Raw genomic sequence first — 15,465 nt, 5'->3', positions numbered from 1 at the left:
AAAATTTTTGGACAGTCTCAAGCTCGTCTTCAGGAAAGGGTTATAATAAGTTCAGGTCTTCAAGGTTTTGTTTATCAGGAATCTTTGTTTACCACTAATCTGCAAATCTTCATTTTTCTCCTCTTTTCAGATGCTAATTCCAAAAGGGCTTAATGGAGAAAAGTTTTAAAATTTCAAATAGCCTAATCAAATATTCTGGTTGCTTTTCTCATATGTCAAAATCCTGAAACTGCAACTATCTGTGTGCAAGTTGGCACTGTAGCTGAACACTGCTAATCTGCACTGCAGAATAGCTTGAGAAAGCATGGAGCAAGATGAGTTGTGTTTATGCAAAACAGGAATATCTGTGTTCCTGGGCACATCGTTAGGAAGAAGACAAAGGAGTTGTAGTCTGTGTAGTATCCATGTAGTTCATCCAGCTATGGGTACTCACAGGAACTGCATTTCTCCTTTCCATTGCAGCTCTTCTTTTTGTTGTCTGTTGCTCAATCAGCTCTGCTCTATTTTTACTGAAAGGGCAAGCTGCTTCTCACAGCGTCAGGGCTTCCCGAGAAGTGTTTTCACAGTGATGCTCCCTTAATAGAAAAAAAGAGTACACTGATGTAATGAGAGCTGCTTTCGACAGTGATAAGAATGAAAATAAGAGTATATACATGCTTGAGACACTCAAGAAAACTGCCAATAGCAGAAACCAGAGCTGTTAAGAAAAAAAAAAAAAAAAGCTTCTATAGATAACAGCTATCTAGCTGTAGCCTTTAACTTAACAGCTTTTTGACTGAATCCTTTGAGATTTAAGTGGCCTCCCCAACTGCTGCTAGGTTCCACTACTCATTTTAGACAGTGCAGAATGTGTGCATGCCACTAACTTGTTGGTTCACTGAAACTTTGTGTTCACCAGTGCCAGACAAAGCACTTCCCGTGCTGAATATCATGCCAACTATGTGGCAGCTCTCACAGTGATATCCATTAAATATAATAGCATACCTGCTTTTTATGCTGTGCTTCTCCATATAAAAAGCAATGCTGACATACCCTACATCTGTTATGACGTTTTAAGAGGAAGCTGAGGGTTTTTTCTTGCCAGAAAATGACATTTGCAAGAATAAGGCCATGTAATAGGCTGATACAACTAACAGGTGCCAAATATTTTATAAAACTAACCTAAAAACTTGTCCTGATCCTTTCTTTCAATGCTGTTCCTATAGCTTAAACACACTTGTTCAGGGCAATAGTTCTGGAGTTGTGTATATACACATATTTATCTGCATATATACGTGTGTGTACACACAAATATGTATTTTTAAACAGTTCCTGATAAAACTAAACATTGTCTAAGTGATAATAAAGGGGCAACTGCTTTCTCTTGGTCTCATAATATTTATGGACTGTCACTATTAAATGATTTAGGTAGTGATTTAAAGGAGGGAAAAAAAAAATCCCACTTTGTTTCTTAGGGAATGGCCAGAAATGACTGCATACCTGTGTTTTCAAGTCCCAAAAGTTGAAGTGTTGGACAGCACTACTTAGAGAAAGTTTTCATTTGCAGATGGAGTTTCCTCAAAACTTGCTCAAACCTCTGGCCATATTGTCAGTTTTACTGATCCTGTAAGAATGATGTAACAAGTACTGACCTCTTAATGCTCTAGCCTTGTATAATTAATCATTTCTCACTAACTTTTTTTTTTTTTTTTTTTTTAAGTATTGGCAATATTAACTTTAAGATAACTATTTGTACTTTTTTTTCTGCCCCACAGAGCAGAATGGTATTGAAGAAATGCTTTCCGGACGATTGCCTTGGAGAGAGACACCTATTTTTATGCATCATTTATCGATCATGCAGCACAAGCATTTATTTAGTACATTCTATTTTTTCATAAAATTTGCTGATGCCAAAGCTTTGTATTAAGGAAAAAAAGTGGAGAAATAAATGAACTTTAATTATGAAATCTTACTCTGTGAGTTTTATTTTTCATGGACTTTGTCTAAGTGTTGTTTGACAGCCCCTTGCAAATTTTGTAAGGTGTTTCATTTCTTTTATATGATTCCATCTCTGCAGTTCTGTATTCTGCTCCTTTCATTTTGGGACACCATGCTAACAAGACCGACACTGTGTGAGATTTCTACTTATGATGCTATCCAGCACTGGAGTGACTAACAAGTATTAGCAATCGCTGCATGCCAGCTTGGTAGGGGAAAGAAGTTGGGCCAAACATTCTGGTATATACCAGGCTTACATTGAATACAACAGAGGTTTGATATGAAATAAAAACATTCTTTCCTGTTCTTCTCATATAACACTCCTGTGCCATCCTGGGAGGATTGCAGTATGATATCTGTCTTAGGATCAGTCACTGCTGAAGGTTTGCAATAGTTTTTCTTGAGAAACAAATCAAACCACCTCTGTCTGTTGCTTTCACCCCACCTTTTCTGTTAAACGTGAAGCTAATCTAAACCATTTCTTCCTTCCCAATGCTAAGTGAAAAGATACCGCTTTCCCCCCCCGTCATCATTGAAACCTTCTTTCATATTAGCAATGGGGTTAGTTGGCGTTCAGTTTAGAACGTGAAAGATTGATAATGGTCTTTTCTGTAATATAGAAACTCTATGCAAACATGTCCCTTCTTGCTGTGTCATCTTACTGGTGGGGAGGCATGGGGAAAACCTCCCTCATCTCCTGTCCTCATTATGGCTGTTTCACACAAGTTTTCTTATGCAAGCAGAGTGTGAGTAATTTCACAACAGTCAGTTAAAGCATGCATATCTGATTCACAGCCAAATGCTAATATTTGAGTTAACGAGATGGATATGTGAAGGTAACGATTGGTAAGGAAAATGTAACTGATAAAGTCAAAGCCTATTCTGAGTTTTGGGCGTGGGGTATTTTGTTTTTCTGGTATCAAGATGTAGATATTTGAAAATACTTTCTTATTTAATTAAATGAATTGAGGGAACCAATTTTACTGTAAAATTTAATTTTTTTATGTACTGGGAAATAGAAAATTTAATTTTATTTTTATGTATAGGCACTTTTAGAATCTAGGAACACAGCCAGAGTCTACATTAAAACAGTTGCTTAATTCTTATCTGTCCAGTAGGTTTTGGCTGAGAAGGCAACTTTTATAATTAAAAATGACGTATGTGATAGCTTCAGTACGCTTAATAGAATTATTTTTTTGTTGTGTCCTTGTGAAATTTTGAAAGAAACATGAAAACAATAGAGCAGTAAGTGTATTTTGAAAGAATGGAAAACCCTATTGTACTTAGGAGCAGAAAAACCTCAAGCATGCTGGGTGTGAAAACTGTTTCTTTGGAAAAAATGTTTGTCAACTGAGCTTTGTTGCCAAAAAGAAACAGGAATGAGGACAGAGCACAACTTAGGGTACAGGCTACAAAATAAAAGTGCTACTTTCTTCACCCACTTCTCAACACCAGTGGCATAATAGGTGAGTTTGTTAGTGCCTGTCTTCTGGAACAAAAATCCTCAAGTGCCTTTTAATGCAGTTGGGAGGGATGTGCAGGGAAAGCCTGAGCAGCGTGGTGACCCAGCTGCAAAGGGCACCACAAACATTTCCAGTTCACATTTCCTCTACAGAGCAGCAGCAGGATGAGAAGTTCAGTGATCTTGGGAGCAAAGTTCTTGGCAGGGCTTCTGCTGCATTTCCCTCCTTAGGGATCTAAATAACCTATGGCCATATTTTTTTAAATTTGTTTCAAGCCTCTAACAACTATCTCCACAAAATGTTAACAGATACAGACTGTATTTTCTAGGTTAACTGCAGGTCAGGCTAGAGATAAAGCTTAACCTGCTAATGAAATAAATATGTTCAAAGATGGACTGCACCATTACAAGATGCTCACTAACTTTTTTTTTTTTTTTTTTTTTGCACTGGGTAGACACAAGAAGGAAATTCCCAAAGTTTTTGTTGTCTGCTATGCTTTCGGGTATCCATGTGTAAAAGTTGAATGACGCATGCATAGTATGTCGTAATAGTAATGGGAGGAAAGGAGAGGGTGGTCCCTTTGCCCAGGCATTGCAAAAAGAGCAAGACTGGGGTGACAGAGCAGTGTTACGTGTTATAGCTCAAGAGGGAGCAGCAATACCTTGCTAGACAACGTGTTTCGAGGAAAGGATGCTTTATGAAATAATCCTGTTCTCTTCCTTAACCAACAGGGTGTATAAAACGGATTGTTTGAGATTGTGCTCTGTGTTTCCACATTAAGACGTTGCAATGCCAGATGTGTGGAGGGACTGGAGCTTACGGCATAGGTGGCCCTGATTAGCAACCCTGAGGGTGTTACAATACTTCAAAATAGAAAGGTAACACCAGCTGATGCTTCCAGCTAACGCTACAGCAAGGCCTGGTGCAATTCCTGGCCGTCGTGTGTGCTTCTGTAGCATCCCATGGTAGGCACGGGGATAAATTCCAGGCTAGCAGGCCTTTGAGAACAACTTTGAGAACAGTTTGAGAACAACTCAAACTCAAGTTATCTGAAAAGTTCATTGTAACTGTACAACAGAGAATAGTGGTGGAGAGCACTGAGGAATTACCTTTCATTTATTAAAACTGAATGCTGACTTCCCGTTTGTTTCGTATACCTAAAGGATAAATCTTGCTCTTGGTAAGTGCGAAATGGTAAGAGCGGGTTCATAAGCTGAATTTAGAAGTGTGGCTGTTTCTACTTGACCTTAAACTATATTTATTCAGTAAACGTATCCTGTAGACTAATGCTGTATTTTTAAACAATGACTAGCAGTTCTCTGCATGAAGAGAAAAAAGAAATCACACCAGGCAAAGTGCTAGTGTGTGAACTCCCCCCTAGCTTCTTGCAAACAAGAACTGGCCAGAGCCCCTGCGAGCAGGGGTAGTGGTGCTGGCTGGCGGGGCGATGGGTTCAGAGCCTTCTCTACCTCCTGCTATTTGGCTACGAGATGAGCAAAAAAGCTGGGTCGCTTTGCCCTGCTGACTCTGCTTCCCTCTCTGGAAAATGCGGGTGATGATACCGATCTGGTTAGTAGAGCACCTGCAGGTCTGTGGAAAAGCACCAAGCAGCAGCTGGAAGCTTAGCACCTGGGGGTAGCCTTGGCATGTTGTGGTGTCCTGCCTATCCTGCCCTCCTTGTGATGCCTGGAAATGCACGTCCCTGCTCACAGAGGGTTAGCAACGTGTTTGTTGCCGGTGGGCTTTTCTGTGGGAGATGCCTAAGCATTAAAAAAATACATATATCTGATTTAACAAACTGAGTAAGGAGGAGTGTATTGTTTTGGTGTCCTTTATCTAAGAGAAAGTAGGTAGGTTGCATGCTGATGTGTTTTTTTTTTGTTTTGTTTTAAAAAAAACATGTTTAGAAATGTTGTCTAGTATGCTCATAATCCTTGTGAAAGTAGTAATAAGATTACTTTCTCTGGAAAAAAATTACATGATTCAGATGCTTTCAAAATAAAGGGGGTGAGGTGGATGTGACATTAAGAAAAAGGATGAGTGATGTGTCCTGAAGGCGGTATGAAAGCAAAGCAGTCTGTATCTGCACGAAACCATGCAGCCTCCCTGGAAGTGGGGGGGCTAACTTTCTTTTGCCAAGAGGCCAGAAGACATCACACTAAAGAATTTTGGAGGTGTTGGATATACAGTGCCTTTTTTCAGATTAATGTAAAAAGTTGGTTGTTAGATGACCTGTCTGTCTGTTGATTAAATCTCTACCTTGAATCAGTTAGAGTGGAAGTCTCCCCACACACAGAGGAAATGACTGCCTCGGCTGTCTGCTTCCTAAGCCCTTGTTTGAATCTCATGTAATAAAAACAAAAGCAGCACCGAGCTTTTAGAATCCCCTTTGTTTTGTTTCAGCATTGGCTGTGCGGTGTATAACATTTCAGCGGGTGGAGAAAAGGGAGATGAAACATGCAATACTCATGGTTTATTTCAACAGCGAGCTGAGACTCACTCATCACAAATAAAATGATCCTGACCCATAACACAGTGCGGAAGAATTTTGAAATCAGTTTTATCCGCTACAATTCCAAAATAGCGTGGGTTTTTTGTTTGTTTTGCGTTTTTTTGTTGTTGCTGTTGTTGTTTGAAGGTAGACTGATACCATCTGAAGGTCATAGTTCCAAGTCAATGTTCAAAAAAAAAATTTTTTTTTCAATTAAGCACTGTCCAGTTCTAGAAACTTTTAAGTCTGGGATAGGATTCAAATTTAGGCGGGTGTTCGTGATATGCTACTGACCACTTCTGCAAAGTATATACCAAGATAATATGCTTTCTCCAAATGCCTGCATATGTGCTCCTGTACAATGAAACCGCTTGTTTCAGTTAATTGTGAGATCAAAAATTAATTAATTACCTTTGAGAGCTTCCAATTCTCAGTGAGAATGGCAGAATGAATCTCTGCGGTAGCTTTTAGGGGTAGAAGGCAGAGGTTCAGAGCATGGCTAGGAAATTGGCAGTAGACAGGTTGCACATGTGATTACTACTCTAGCTGTTTGTTTTTTTAATCCTAACAATGACTTCTTATCTTTTCTGAGACTCTCTTTTGGCTGAGCAGGGAAGGAGGAAAAGCTGTCAAGGACGGTACCAGCTGAATTCTTCCCTTGTACCTTCTGTAAGCTCTTTGTTTTAGAACAGCATGGGCTGGTCCCAAAATTTGACAAAGAAAGGATTTAAGCACCTAAATTCCATTAAGACTAAAGATGCAATCCCCTAAGCTTCTTGCTCCACTGATGCCTGAATCTGGAGGCACCTTGGTTTGCTCAGTGCCTTCTTGATGAACTTGGAAGCTTTACAGTTGCCTCAAATTTGGCTGGCGTGGATGCCTGGTGTATTGTTATCTAAGCAGCCTTGCTCCCAGCTAATCCCAGCTGGGATCGAGAAACCAGGTAATGAAATGTTTTGGCTGAGGGCCTGATCTGATAGGTGCTTCCAGAGAAAACCTGGTGTATGTCAGCAGGGCTGGGCTCCTTGCAAACTACATCTGGAGGGGGTTGGGGCTTCTTGGGTTCTGTGTGAGGAAACACGTGGATGCCTCTGCCTAGATTTCTGCCTTGCACAGTGTAGGACACGGGGCACCTACCAAAGGTTTCTGGTTTTCTGGAGGAAAACCTGCTTCATGAGGCCGTAAACGAGCAGCAAGGCGCGGTGCAAAACTCGGGCCTGCCCCGGCCTTGCTCTGACTTGACCTGTTTTATCTGGGAGCGCCATTTGCGGTGGGGTTCATGCATATGGAAAGCAGCACTTGGAACTGGCAGGGTGTGGAGGGAGGCAAATCCCTGCAGCACCTCAGGATTTCAGGGGGGATCCAAAATGGTAACTGTACGGCGCGAAGGCCGAAGGTGAGGTGGGCTGACAGTGAGGTGCACTTCACAGGTGGAAGTTGTGGGGCCACAACCCCATGGCCAGGCCCTGAGAGGGACACAGTGGATGTGACGTGTGCTTTTAATCTGGTAACTCCTGTGGAAGATATTTGGCATCATCCAGGGCTTTTGTGGCCACTGCTCCTTGCCCTGAACTAGGACATGACAGGAGGGGGAAGCAGGGCTGGCCCTGCCACCAGAGCCTCTTTCAGCTCAGTGTCTGGCAGTACCAAATAAATGCTTATTTTCCAGGTGCCCCCTCCTGCACGGGAGGGTGAGGGCGTGCAGGCTGGGATCTCTCCCGAGCTCTCCTTTGCGAACTGTCCCATGCTCCTGTTGCTGGTTTGCATGAAGAGGGCAGCCTTGCTGGCCACACGTGCTGTGTTTGCAGTCAGAACCCGTGCGTGAGGATGCTTTGCTCAGTTCTTACATTGTCCGTGTGTGTTCCTAACAAGGTTTTGTTCTACCTCTTGTAGGCAGCCACTTCTTTCATCGCAATTCTCTGTCCCCGCGAAGTCTGGTCTACGAGAGCGAATTCTCAACGATCGAGCCCGCTTTGGACATGTATGACGAGAACAAAACCTGAAAGGAATCCAGATTCCTTCTTGGCCCTTTTTCCGTTGTTTTCATTTCTCATTCCTATTGTTGTGTACTCTTTCCATGGATCTCCTTTGTCTGAAGAAGAGCTGCTTTTTCCAGAACACAAGCCCGCCTTCTAGATCGCAGAGATGAAGACCAGCTGCGGTGGTTTCTGAGGGTGGCTTCTCCGAGCGTGCGCCAGCAAGGTTGTCTGATGGAAATGGCTGAGTAACAGCATGGGGAGCTGTGTCGGCCCAGCCGCGGCGATGCAGAGGAGGCTTTGCGGTGGTCCTAAGAGTTTGTTTTGTACTGCGAATGCGTCTCTTCAATAGGCGTCTGCTGTTTCCGTTTTTTAATCGTCCGGATAGTTGGGCAGCGTCAGAAAGGGAACTAGTTGCAGAGGAGATGGCCAGTGACTGGTAAAAGCACTCCGTATATCTCGGTCAGTCCATAACCTTACTGTGAAATATCCCCTTCCGAGAGGGACCTTTACAAGTGCATTGAGTTTCCTACAACCCGCTCACCCCTGGGCAATAGCAAGCCAGTCTGACATTAAAGCTGCAGAGAGGCCCTGCGTTTGCAGAAAGGTTTCAAGGAACTTGATGCTTCCATTTTTTTCTCCATTTCTATTGAAGCAGGAGGAAAGTGGCCTAACAGAATATATTTTTGGTCCTTCCGTGTGCTCCAGTCAAGTGAGTCTCTTTCTACAGAGAGGACATTGACAGAACCAGCACTTGATCTACCTGAAAATCATTAGACTTCTTGAAATATGCAGGAATCTAATTAGCTGTCTTTCTCGCTTTACTTTTTTTGGGGGGGAGGTTAAAAAATCCACCAAACTTTTCACTAAGATTTTTAAAAGCCAGCGTGTTGGCATTACACAGAGAAGCAAAGAGGTAAGCTTCTTATCCCATTCTCCCATTGAGATCTGCAACAGTTAAATAAAACACATTCTCTAAGCTGTGCCCCTTCCACTGCCATCAGTAATGTGAATGCAGAAAGCAGAAGAATAAAGGAAAGCAGCAACCGCTTTGAGACTTGGCAGGAAAATCCATTTTTACCAGAGTGTGCCAGAAGCGGTGGGGAAACGAAGATTTTTTTCAAGCTTCTGAAAAGTAACGCGGAGATGGACAGCGCGAGGGAGAACCTCTGGAGTTCAGTCCGTGGTGCTCCCCAGGTGAGCAGACGCGGAGAAGTGAGAGGTGCTGCTTCACCGTTTCCTCCTGGACGATGCGTGGCTGTTTAATGGATTTTAACGTTGTCTCCATTGCAGTCTAAGTTACTGTAGATGTAGAAATGCATTTGTGTCCTTGTAATGTGAAACACAGCTTCACTCTGTATAGGAAACTTGAGAAATCAGTAAGCCAAAAAGAAAGGTAAGACATACCCTTCCATGCTTTAATTTTGTCAGCTTTTGCTAAAAGCGAGGGAAATTCGCCTTCTTTGTTTTTTCTTTTTATTGTGTAAGTCTGCTTGACATATATCCTTACCTGAAGTGTGGTTCAGCTGTGTCTTTTACACAGATGTTGAAGAGAAAAAAGCCCAGCTCTGTAAAATGAGGAAACGATCCTATTTGCAGAGCATGCCTTGACTTCTGTTGCTGTACATCAGTTTCATTTAATCTGATAATTCAAGAACGGGCGGTGTGAAGTCTAGAGAGCTTTTTCTCGTAAAACCCACATTTCCATTTACCATGTGCACTTTTATTGCGATTCAGCCAACCCTAGAAATACGCTTACGCCCCAAGCTTTTTCAGAGCACAGCTTTAACACCCGCTTTGCCCTGCCAAGCTGTGAGGCTGTGTGAAGGCGGCAGGAAGCAGCAGTCTGGTTCTTGCCCTGGGGCAGGTCGGTTGCTTTTCTCGCCCCGGGCCTGGGCAAAGCCCCCGGTGGCAGCCGCCACACGCAGGCTGGGACATGGCAGGCGGCAGCTGAGCAAGCCCGGCTTCCATCACTGCATCTGCCAGGTGGCGGCGGGCAGGGAGCTTCCAAAAACAAGCACCCGAAAGAAAAATCACTGTCACTCGAGGGTGTTACAGGGCTTGTTTGTGGTCGGGTTACAGAAAGCTGTACAGGGGTGTTTGTGGTTCAATCAAGTAGCACCAGCTGGGGATGCCAGCGTGTTGTGCTGCAGCTCCCAACGCAGAGCTGCGGGAGTGGGGTTTTGGTGGGACGGGATGCTGGGGGCATGGGAGCTCCCAGCAAGTCCTGGGCCAGCCGGCTGCAGGGGGTTCCCAAAACCAAGAGGACTTCCCCATGGCACATTTTTCCCAGGAAGAAGTGAGCCCAAGTGATGCCTCCCAGCCTCGTGCCGCACAGCAGGGTATTTTCAGCCCTTGCTTTACCATCAGCGCCCCAGCAAGCAGGGGAAGAAACAGCAGAAACCCACCCGCGCTGCTCCGAGGAAGCACCATTGACCCTGCGAGGCGAGCTGCTTGCTGGCACCCATGGGTGCTGCCGACCAGCGGCGTTGCCAGGCTGCCTGGGGACAGCTCCGCAAGCCTCTGACCGCCGGAGCTGCGAGCACGGAAAGTCTCCCCCCTCGCTGCTTCCTGTTTTGCTTTGCTTTGGTCGGCGTGGGGTGGTTTGGTGGTTTGGTTCCTTTGTTTGAACAGAACTGGCCACTTCGCACCCGCTGCATGTCAGAGTGGCAGAGGGGAGCCCGAAAGCCAATGGAAATCAAAATAAGCGTTAACAAATGCAAAGCCCCAAAAGGCAAATGAATAAATAATGTCATCTGTGCTTTGTTAAATCTGCTTATTTCCAAACTAGCTAAATTTTAATGGGGGCGGGGGGCAAGGTTTGCCTCTGATCGGGACGCTTGGGGTCTGGCACAGCAATCTAAAGTTGGGTTAGTGCCGGAGTGGAGTCAGTGAGCGGAGAGGCAGCTGGAGCTGACGATCAGAATTTGATGTTGTGGATTTGGAAAATCTTGCAGCACTGGAAACGTTAAAAGCCAGTTTGAGCAATTGATCCCTCCGCACGTGCTGGGACAGGCCGTACCAGGCACTCTTGTACTTAGTCATAGTTAGGATGGGAAAGAGGCAGCACAGCAGCATGGGTGATTTTTTTGGGCTGTGCTGCTCCGTTTGAGGTTTTCCTTTTAATGTTAATCAGTATATAAAAAAAAGCTTGATGAGCATCGTTGTTCTTGTTCTGCTGCAGTGGTGCTGTGTACGGTCGAGTCATTTCATAGAAGTCAGATATACGGCGATCTACCAAGAACTGTAGGTGTCAGTAACTTGGAAAATGATTTTTAAGGTTAAAAAAAAAAAAAGCGTTTTTACCAGAAAACATTAATTTTATGACTTCTACATACAAAAAATGCTTTTATCTCAAAGTATTTCCCTAAGCTGTCTAAACCCTAGCACCTCACCTTCCCTTTCCCCACCCCACATCTCCTGTTTTACGAAAGTTTTGCATGTTTCCCATAAGACATTTGTAAAATCAAGGTTTGCTTGTGTTCTTAGAGGATAACCGACGGTTAAAAAAACAGACTGTAAGTGTGCTTTTTACCTATAATGCTAACATTAAATATTAAATTTGAAGCATGATAAAATTTACTTAATGCCATTTACGATTACTCCCCACAGTAAGCTCACGTGCTGGTGCCTGTTTGCGCTGCCCCCCTTGCTTCTAGGATGCTTGCCTTGGCACGTGGGGATGATTTAGGAATAGCCGGATATCCTACATAAGCCAAAGAAGGACATGGTAGTTAAATAAATCTGTTTAGGACCGTTCTGTGAGACTTCTGCACATCTGTTTTGTTTGAAGACGCTGATGTGAAGCAGTTCGAAGGCCTGGCAGAGCCGAGGCTTGGTCGTAACCGCAGGAGGAGGGGGGGCACCAGGGCTGAGTGCACACTTAGGGCAGCTCTGCGGCATGGTTAGCGGGGCGTGAATTGACCAAGCTGTTAAAAATACATAAATACTTTGCTTAGCTAATAGCCGTGTGGTTTTACAACCAAGAAAGTCGCACGGCACTGCACACGCCGAGGGATGAGAACGGGAGCCCCCGCGCTGCTCCCAGCCCGGAGGTCCCCAGCAGCGCCCTGAGCTTCACCGGTGACGCTTTGGCTCCTTTTCCACCCCCCGTTGCACATCCACGTGTGGCCTAATTTTCCACCCCTAGCCATGCAGAAGAGCGCGTGCTGTGCCGTGACAGCTTGCATATGTGTTGTTATATTTAAAAATACCTTCGCTGCTTTTCTTTCGCTGCCAGGCTTGCTGCACTGCAGAGCGCTGCTGTGAGGGCAGGCTGGGCTCCGGCTGAGCAGGGGAGGTTTGGGGAGGGGAAGGTGCTCCAGTTAACTGGGCTGAGGGGAGGTCAGGAGGGAAACAGGCTTCTTCAGGCTACTGCACAGTTCTGCTTTGCTTCAATTATCTTGGAAATAATCAAGAAAAGTGTGGTGCCCCCCCTCCTGTATCCACCTGCCTGATGGTGATACGTGGATGAGTGGACTGATACGTGGATGTTGTTTGTGCAACAGGAACATCCACAGCCTCCAGGTGTGCAGGACCAATGGTACAAAGTGTTGCCCAGACATAGTCCCGTCCCCAAAGAGTTATAATTAAGTATAAATATTCCTGCAAAGTCGGAAGTGCGTAGAGGGGTTTGTTAAAAGTTGGAGCTATTCAGAGTGATTTCGTTGCAAGGCTGAGGTGTAACTTGAGTTAGCATCACACAGCCCAAAGATCTGCTAGGAGACATCGTCTGTCTCCCAAAATCCCTCCCCAGGTGGCCCAGTGGCCCCTGCAGCAGTGCCTGCAGTGAGCTGCGAGCTTCCCACAGCAGTGCCCCCAGGGGTGAGCGGCTTTTGACTCTGCCCTGGGGTTGGTGTTGCGCCTTGCTCTGCTGTGCCATTTGCCTTTTTTGCTGCTTCCCACATGCTCCAGGGATTGGCATCCCCCCAAGAAGGCAAACCCCGTCCATTCCAGCTGGTAGCCAGGTTTGCTCTCACTGTGCCTGGGTCTGTGACCCTCTGGCTGTCAGGGCTGTATGAGCCCTGCCTGTGCTGGAACCGTGCAGCAAACACAGCTCAGCACAGCTCCCATGCCCCAGCACAGGAGATGATGAGGTTCAAAACACAGTCGATGCTCTGTGGTGCTCTAAAACCAGCCAAATTTAATCTCAGTGTCTTTGGGGCCATTACAGCAAAGCTATAGTGCTTTCAGAACTGTGCTGGTGAAGTTAGGGACGCTTCAGATTTCAGAGGTCTGGCTGAGCAGTTTGTTGTAACTCAGAGAACATTCCTGTGGATGAAGAGCTAGCTGTGATTGCTTCCAGCCCCCACTGACACTGGATGTGCCACTCCAGGCTCCACCTTGAGCCAGCTCTCTGTATTGCCAAACCCAGCAGTTAACCACTTACTGAAGTAGTCCAACCCTCCCAGTGGACACTGGGCTAACGCTGGAATGTTTTTTTCCTCCCCTCTCCCCTTTCTTTGAAGCAGTACCAAAGCGAGGTCTCTGCAGCTGCAGGGTAGAGAACAGGGGAGCAGAAGGGGAGATGCTGCCTGGATGCTCTCTCCCTGTGATCACAGTGGATAAAGCTTGTCTGACCTGTCCTAAATTATACTTGCAGTGTTACACACGTGGAGTCCTGATATGCTTTGACAGAGCCTCGCGTATCCCGGGCAGCATCTGCCCTCACGATGTGATGCTTGGTGAAGGGCACCGCATGCCAGTGCCGCCTGGCTGGCCTAAACATGTGCTTGTGCTGCAGGAAGAAAAGCCCACGTCCACAGGTAGATGTTTTCCACCCCAAATGTCTAGACTGAAATCTCGGGGCTGGTAGGAGCTGTCGCACTAGTCCTGTAAATGGGAGACAGTGACAGCAGCTCTGCTCAGCCGGTCAGACCTGCTGCAGTCTCCAAGTACCTGTAAAGCACTAAAATCCTCTCTGTAGGACTGTGTCTATTTGGGATCACCCATTTGAGATCATGACTAACTACGCGCAGCATCCACTGAAATGGGGTCATTTTATTCTGGCAGCAGAAAGGGTTTGGGACTGCCTTTGGGACTGGGGCACTGCAGCGAACAGAAAAAAAAAAAAAAAAAAAAAAGACAATTTGTGTGCGTGTAAAACGAAAAGTCTAATCCAGCTGGCTCGATGCAAGGCGGCACGACACGGCATGAATACAACCTGAAAACGGCAGCAGCTGCCACGGGTCCGGCGACGTGATGCTGTGCTGAGTGTCACATCACTCGGGCTCTTGCGAGAGGGTAGCTTGAGAGCTGCGGGACTGGGTGACATATTTTGATGTAAGTATAACACTGTATCGTAGTTACGTGGTATATGCCCATTATGTTAATAGTGTATACCTACCTATTAGTTAGGGTTTGCTAATGTACTACATTTCAATAAAAAGCAATTTAAAAGTACAACGTTTGTGAGCTTGGTGTCTCAAAGTACGGGAGGCTGAGAGCATCGCACAGGAACTTCAGCGCAGACCTCACAGGGTACTGTGGAACAGCACTGCTAAAAGATCCATTTTCAAAGAACATTTTCCTACTCTAGAGAAAACACCGATTTATTTTGCTATACCAGTGCCTAGAAATCTGAGGCCATTAAAAGCCCCATGGCTCAAAGTGGCACGTTGCCATCTAGGAAACACCAGCCCATGTTCCTGAGGCGTTTGCCACCTGGAAGATGCCAAGCTGCCCCCAGTCCCAGCGTGTGTGGGGCAGCGTTTGAGCATCTCCCTATCACCCACTGCCCCAGGGACCTGCCCCATGCTCGGCCCCTTCCTGCAGCAGATCCAGCATTCAAAAGCCAGCACGCTGCTCCCACACAGAGCCATGCTATCACGATGAAAGCAGAGCCTTGAACGCTCAGCGAGCTAATAAATATTTATATTACAGTAGTGCACAAAGGCTCCAGCAGGGATTAGGGCAGTGCACTAAAATCATAAATCATCCCAGGGCTGAAGGATTGATGGCCTAAGGAAAACACGGCATTCCCACCTTCCTGGGAGCCTGGCAGTAAGCACGGGGATGGTAGCCGCCAATATTTTCTACTGTTGTGACACTTTTGGAATTTGTGGGGAGATTCTCTGGTGGTTATTGAAACAAAAACAGCAGCCAAGAACCGGGGAAGCACCGTGCCTCCTGCTCCGCTGCTGCAGGGACCCACCGCGGGCTTGAGTGCCAGCCACAATGGGCTCCAGATCTGCCAAAGGTAGGATCAAAATGAAGCCAGCGGCCGGGAGGAGGTGCAGGGTCGAGCCTGAGCCACCAGAGGTGCTCAGGAAAAGGGTAAATGTCCTCACTTCTCCCCAAAGCGGCGGTGGAACCGCCGGCAGAGCTGGAGCCTGTTCCAGGGCCGGGGCCACAGTGGGGGAGCCGCCATTTGGGGAGCAGGCCGCAGCCCCACAGAGCAGCCCGTGGAGCTGTGCACCAGTAAATTAGCATGTACAATGGGAGAGAGCATTTAAATAACCCCTGTTAGTTGATGTCAATGGATCCCACAGGGCTGCAGGGGGAGATTTTTCACCTGCCCGGTGTCAGTATGTAAGCGTTAGCATGGCAAATTACAGCC

At 45.8% G+C, this 15,465-nt stretch overlaps 1 protein-coding gene across 2 annotated transcripts in view; it reads left to right on the top strand.

Annotated features, from left to right (window-relative positions):
* Window positions 1–14,309, top strand: part of RNF130 (ring finger protein 130) — a 53,078-nt gene extending 38,769 nt beyond the window's left edge. Inside the window, exon 8 of one of the 2 annotated variants that reach the window (XM_084535355.1) lies at window positions 7,825–14,309. In XM_084535355.1, the coding sequence (XP_084391481.1) occupies window positions 7,825–7,934 (110 nt within the window). In that variant the 3' untranslated portion in view covers window positions 7,935–14,309. Of the gene's footprint in view, window positions 1–1,754; window positions 1,947–7,824 lie in introns of those variants that run through there. The other variant, XM_084535354.1, reaches the window with a different exon arrangement.
* The last annotated feature ends 1,156 nt before the right edge of the window (window positions 14,310–15,465 follow it).

This window comes from Aythya ferina, assembly GCF_964211825.1.
Source record: "Aythya ferina genome assembly, chromosome: 14".
NCBI lineage: Eukaryota > Metazoa > Chordata > Aves > Anseriformes > Anatidae > Aythya > Aythya ferina.
Note: the sequence above shows the minus strand (reverse complement) of the source record. Positions and strands in the feature narration are given on the sequence as shown.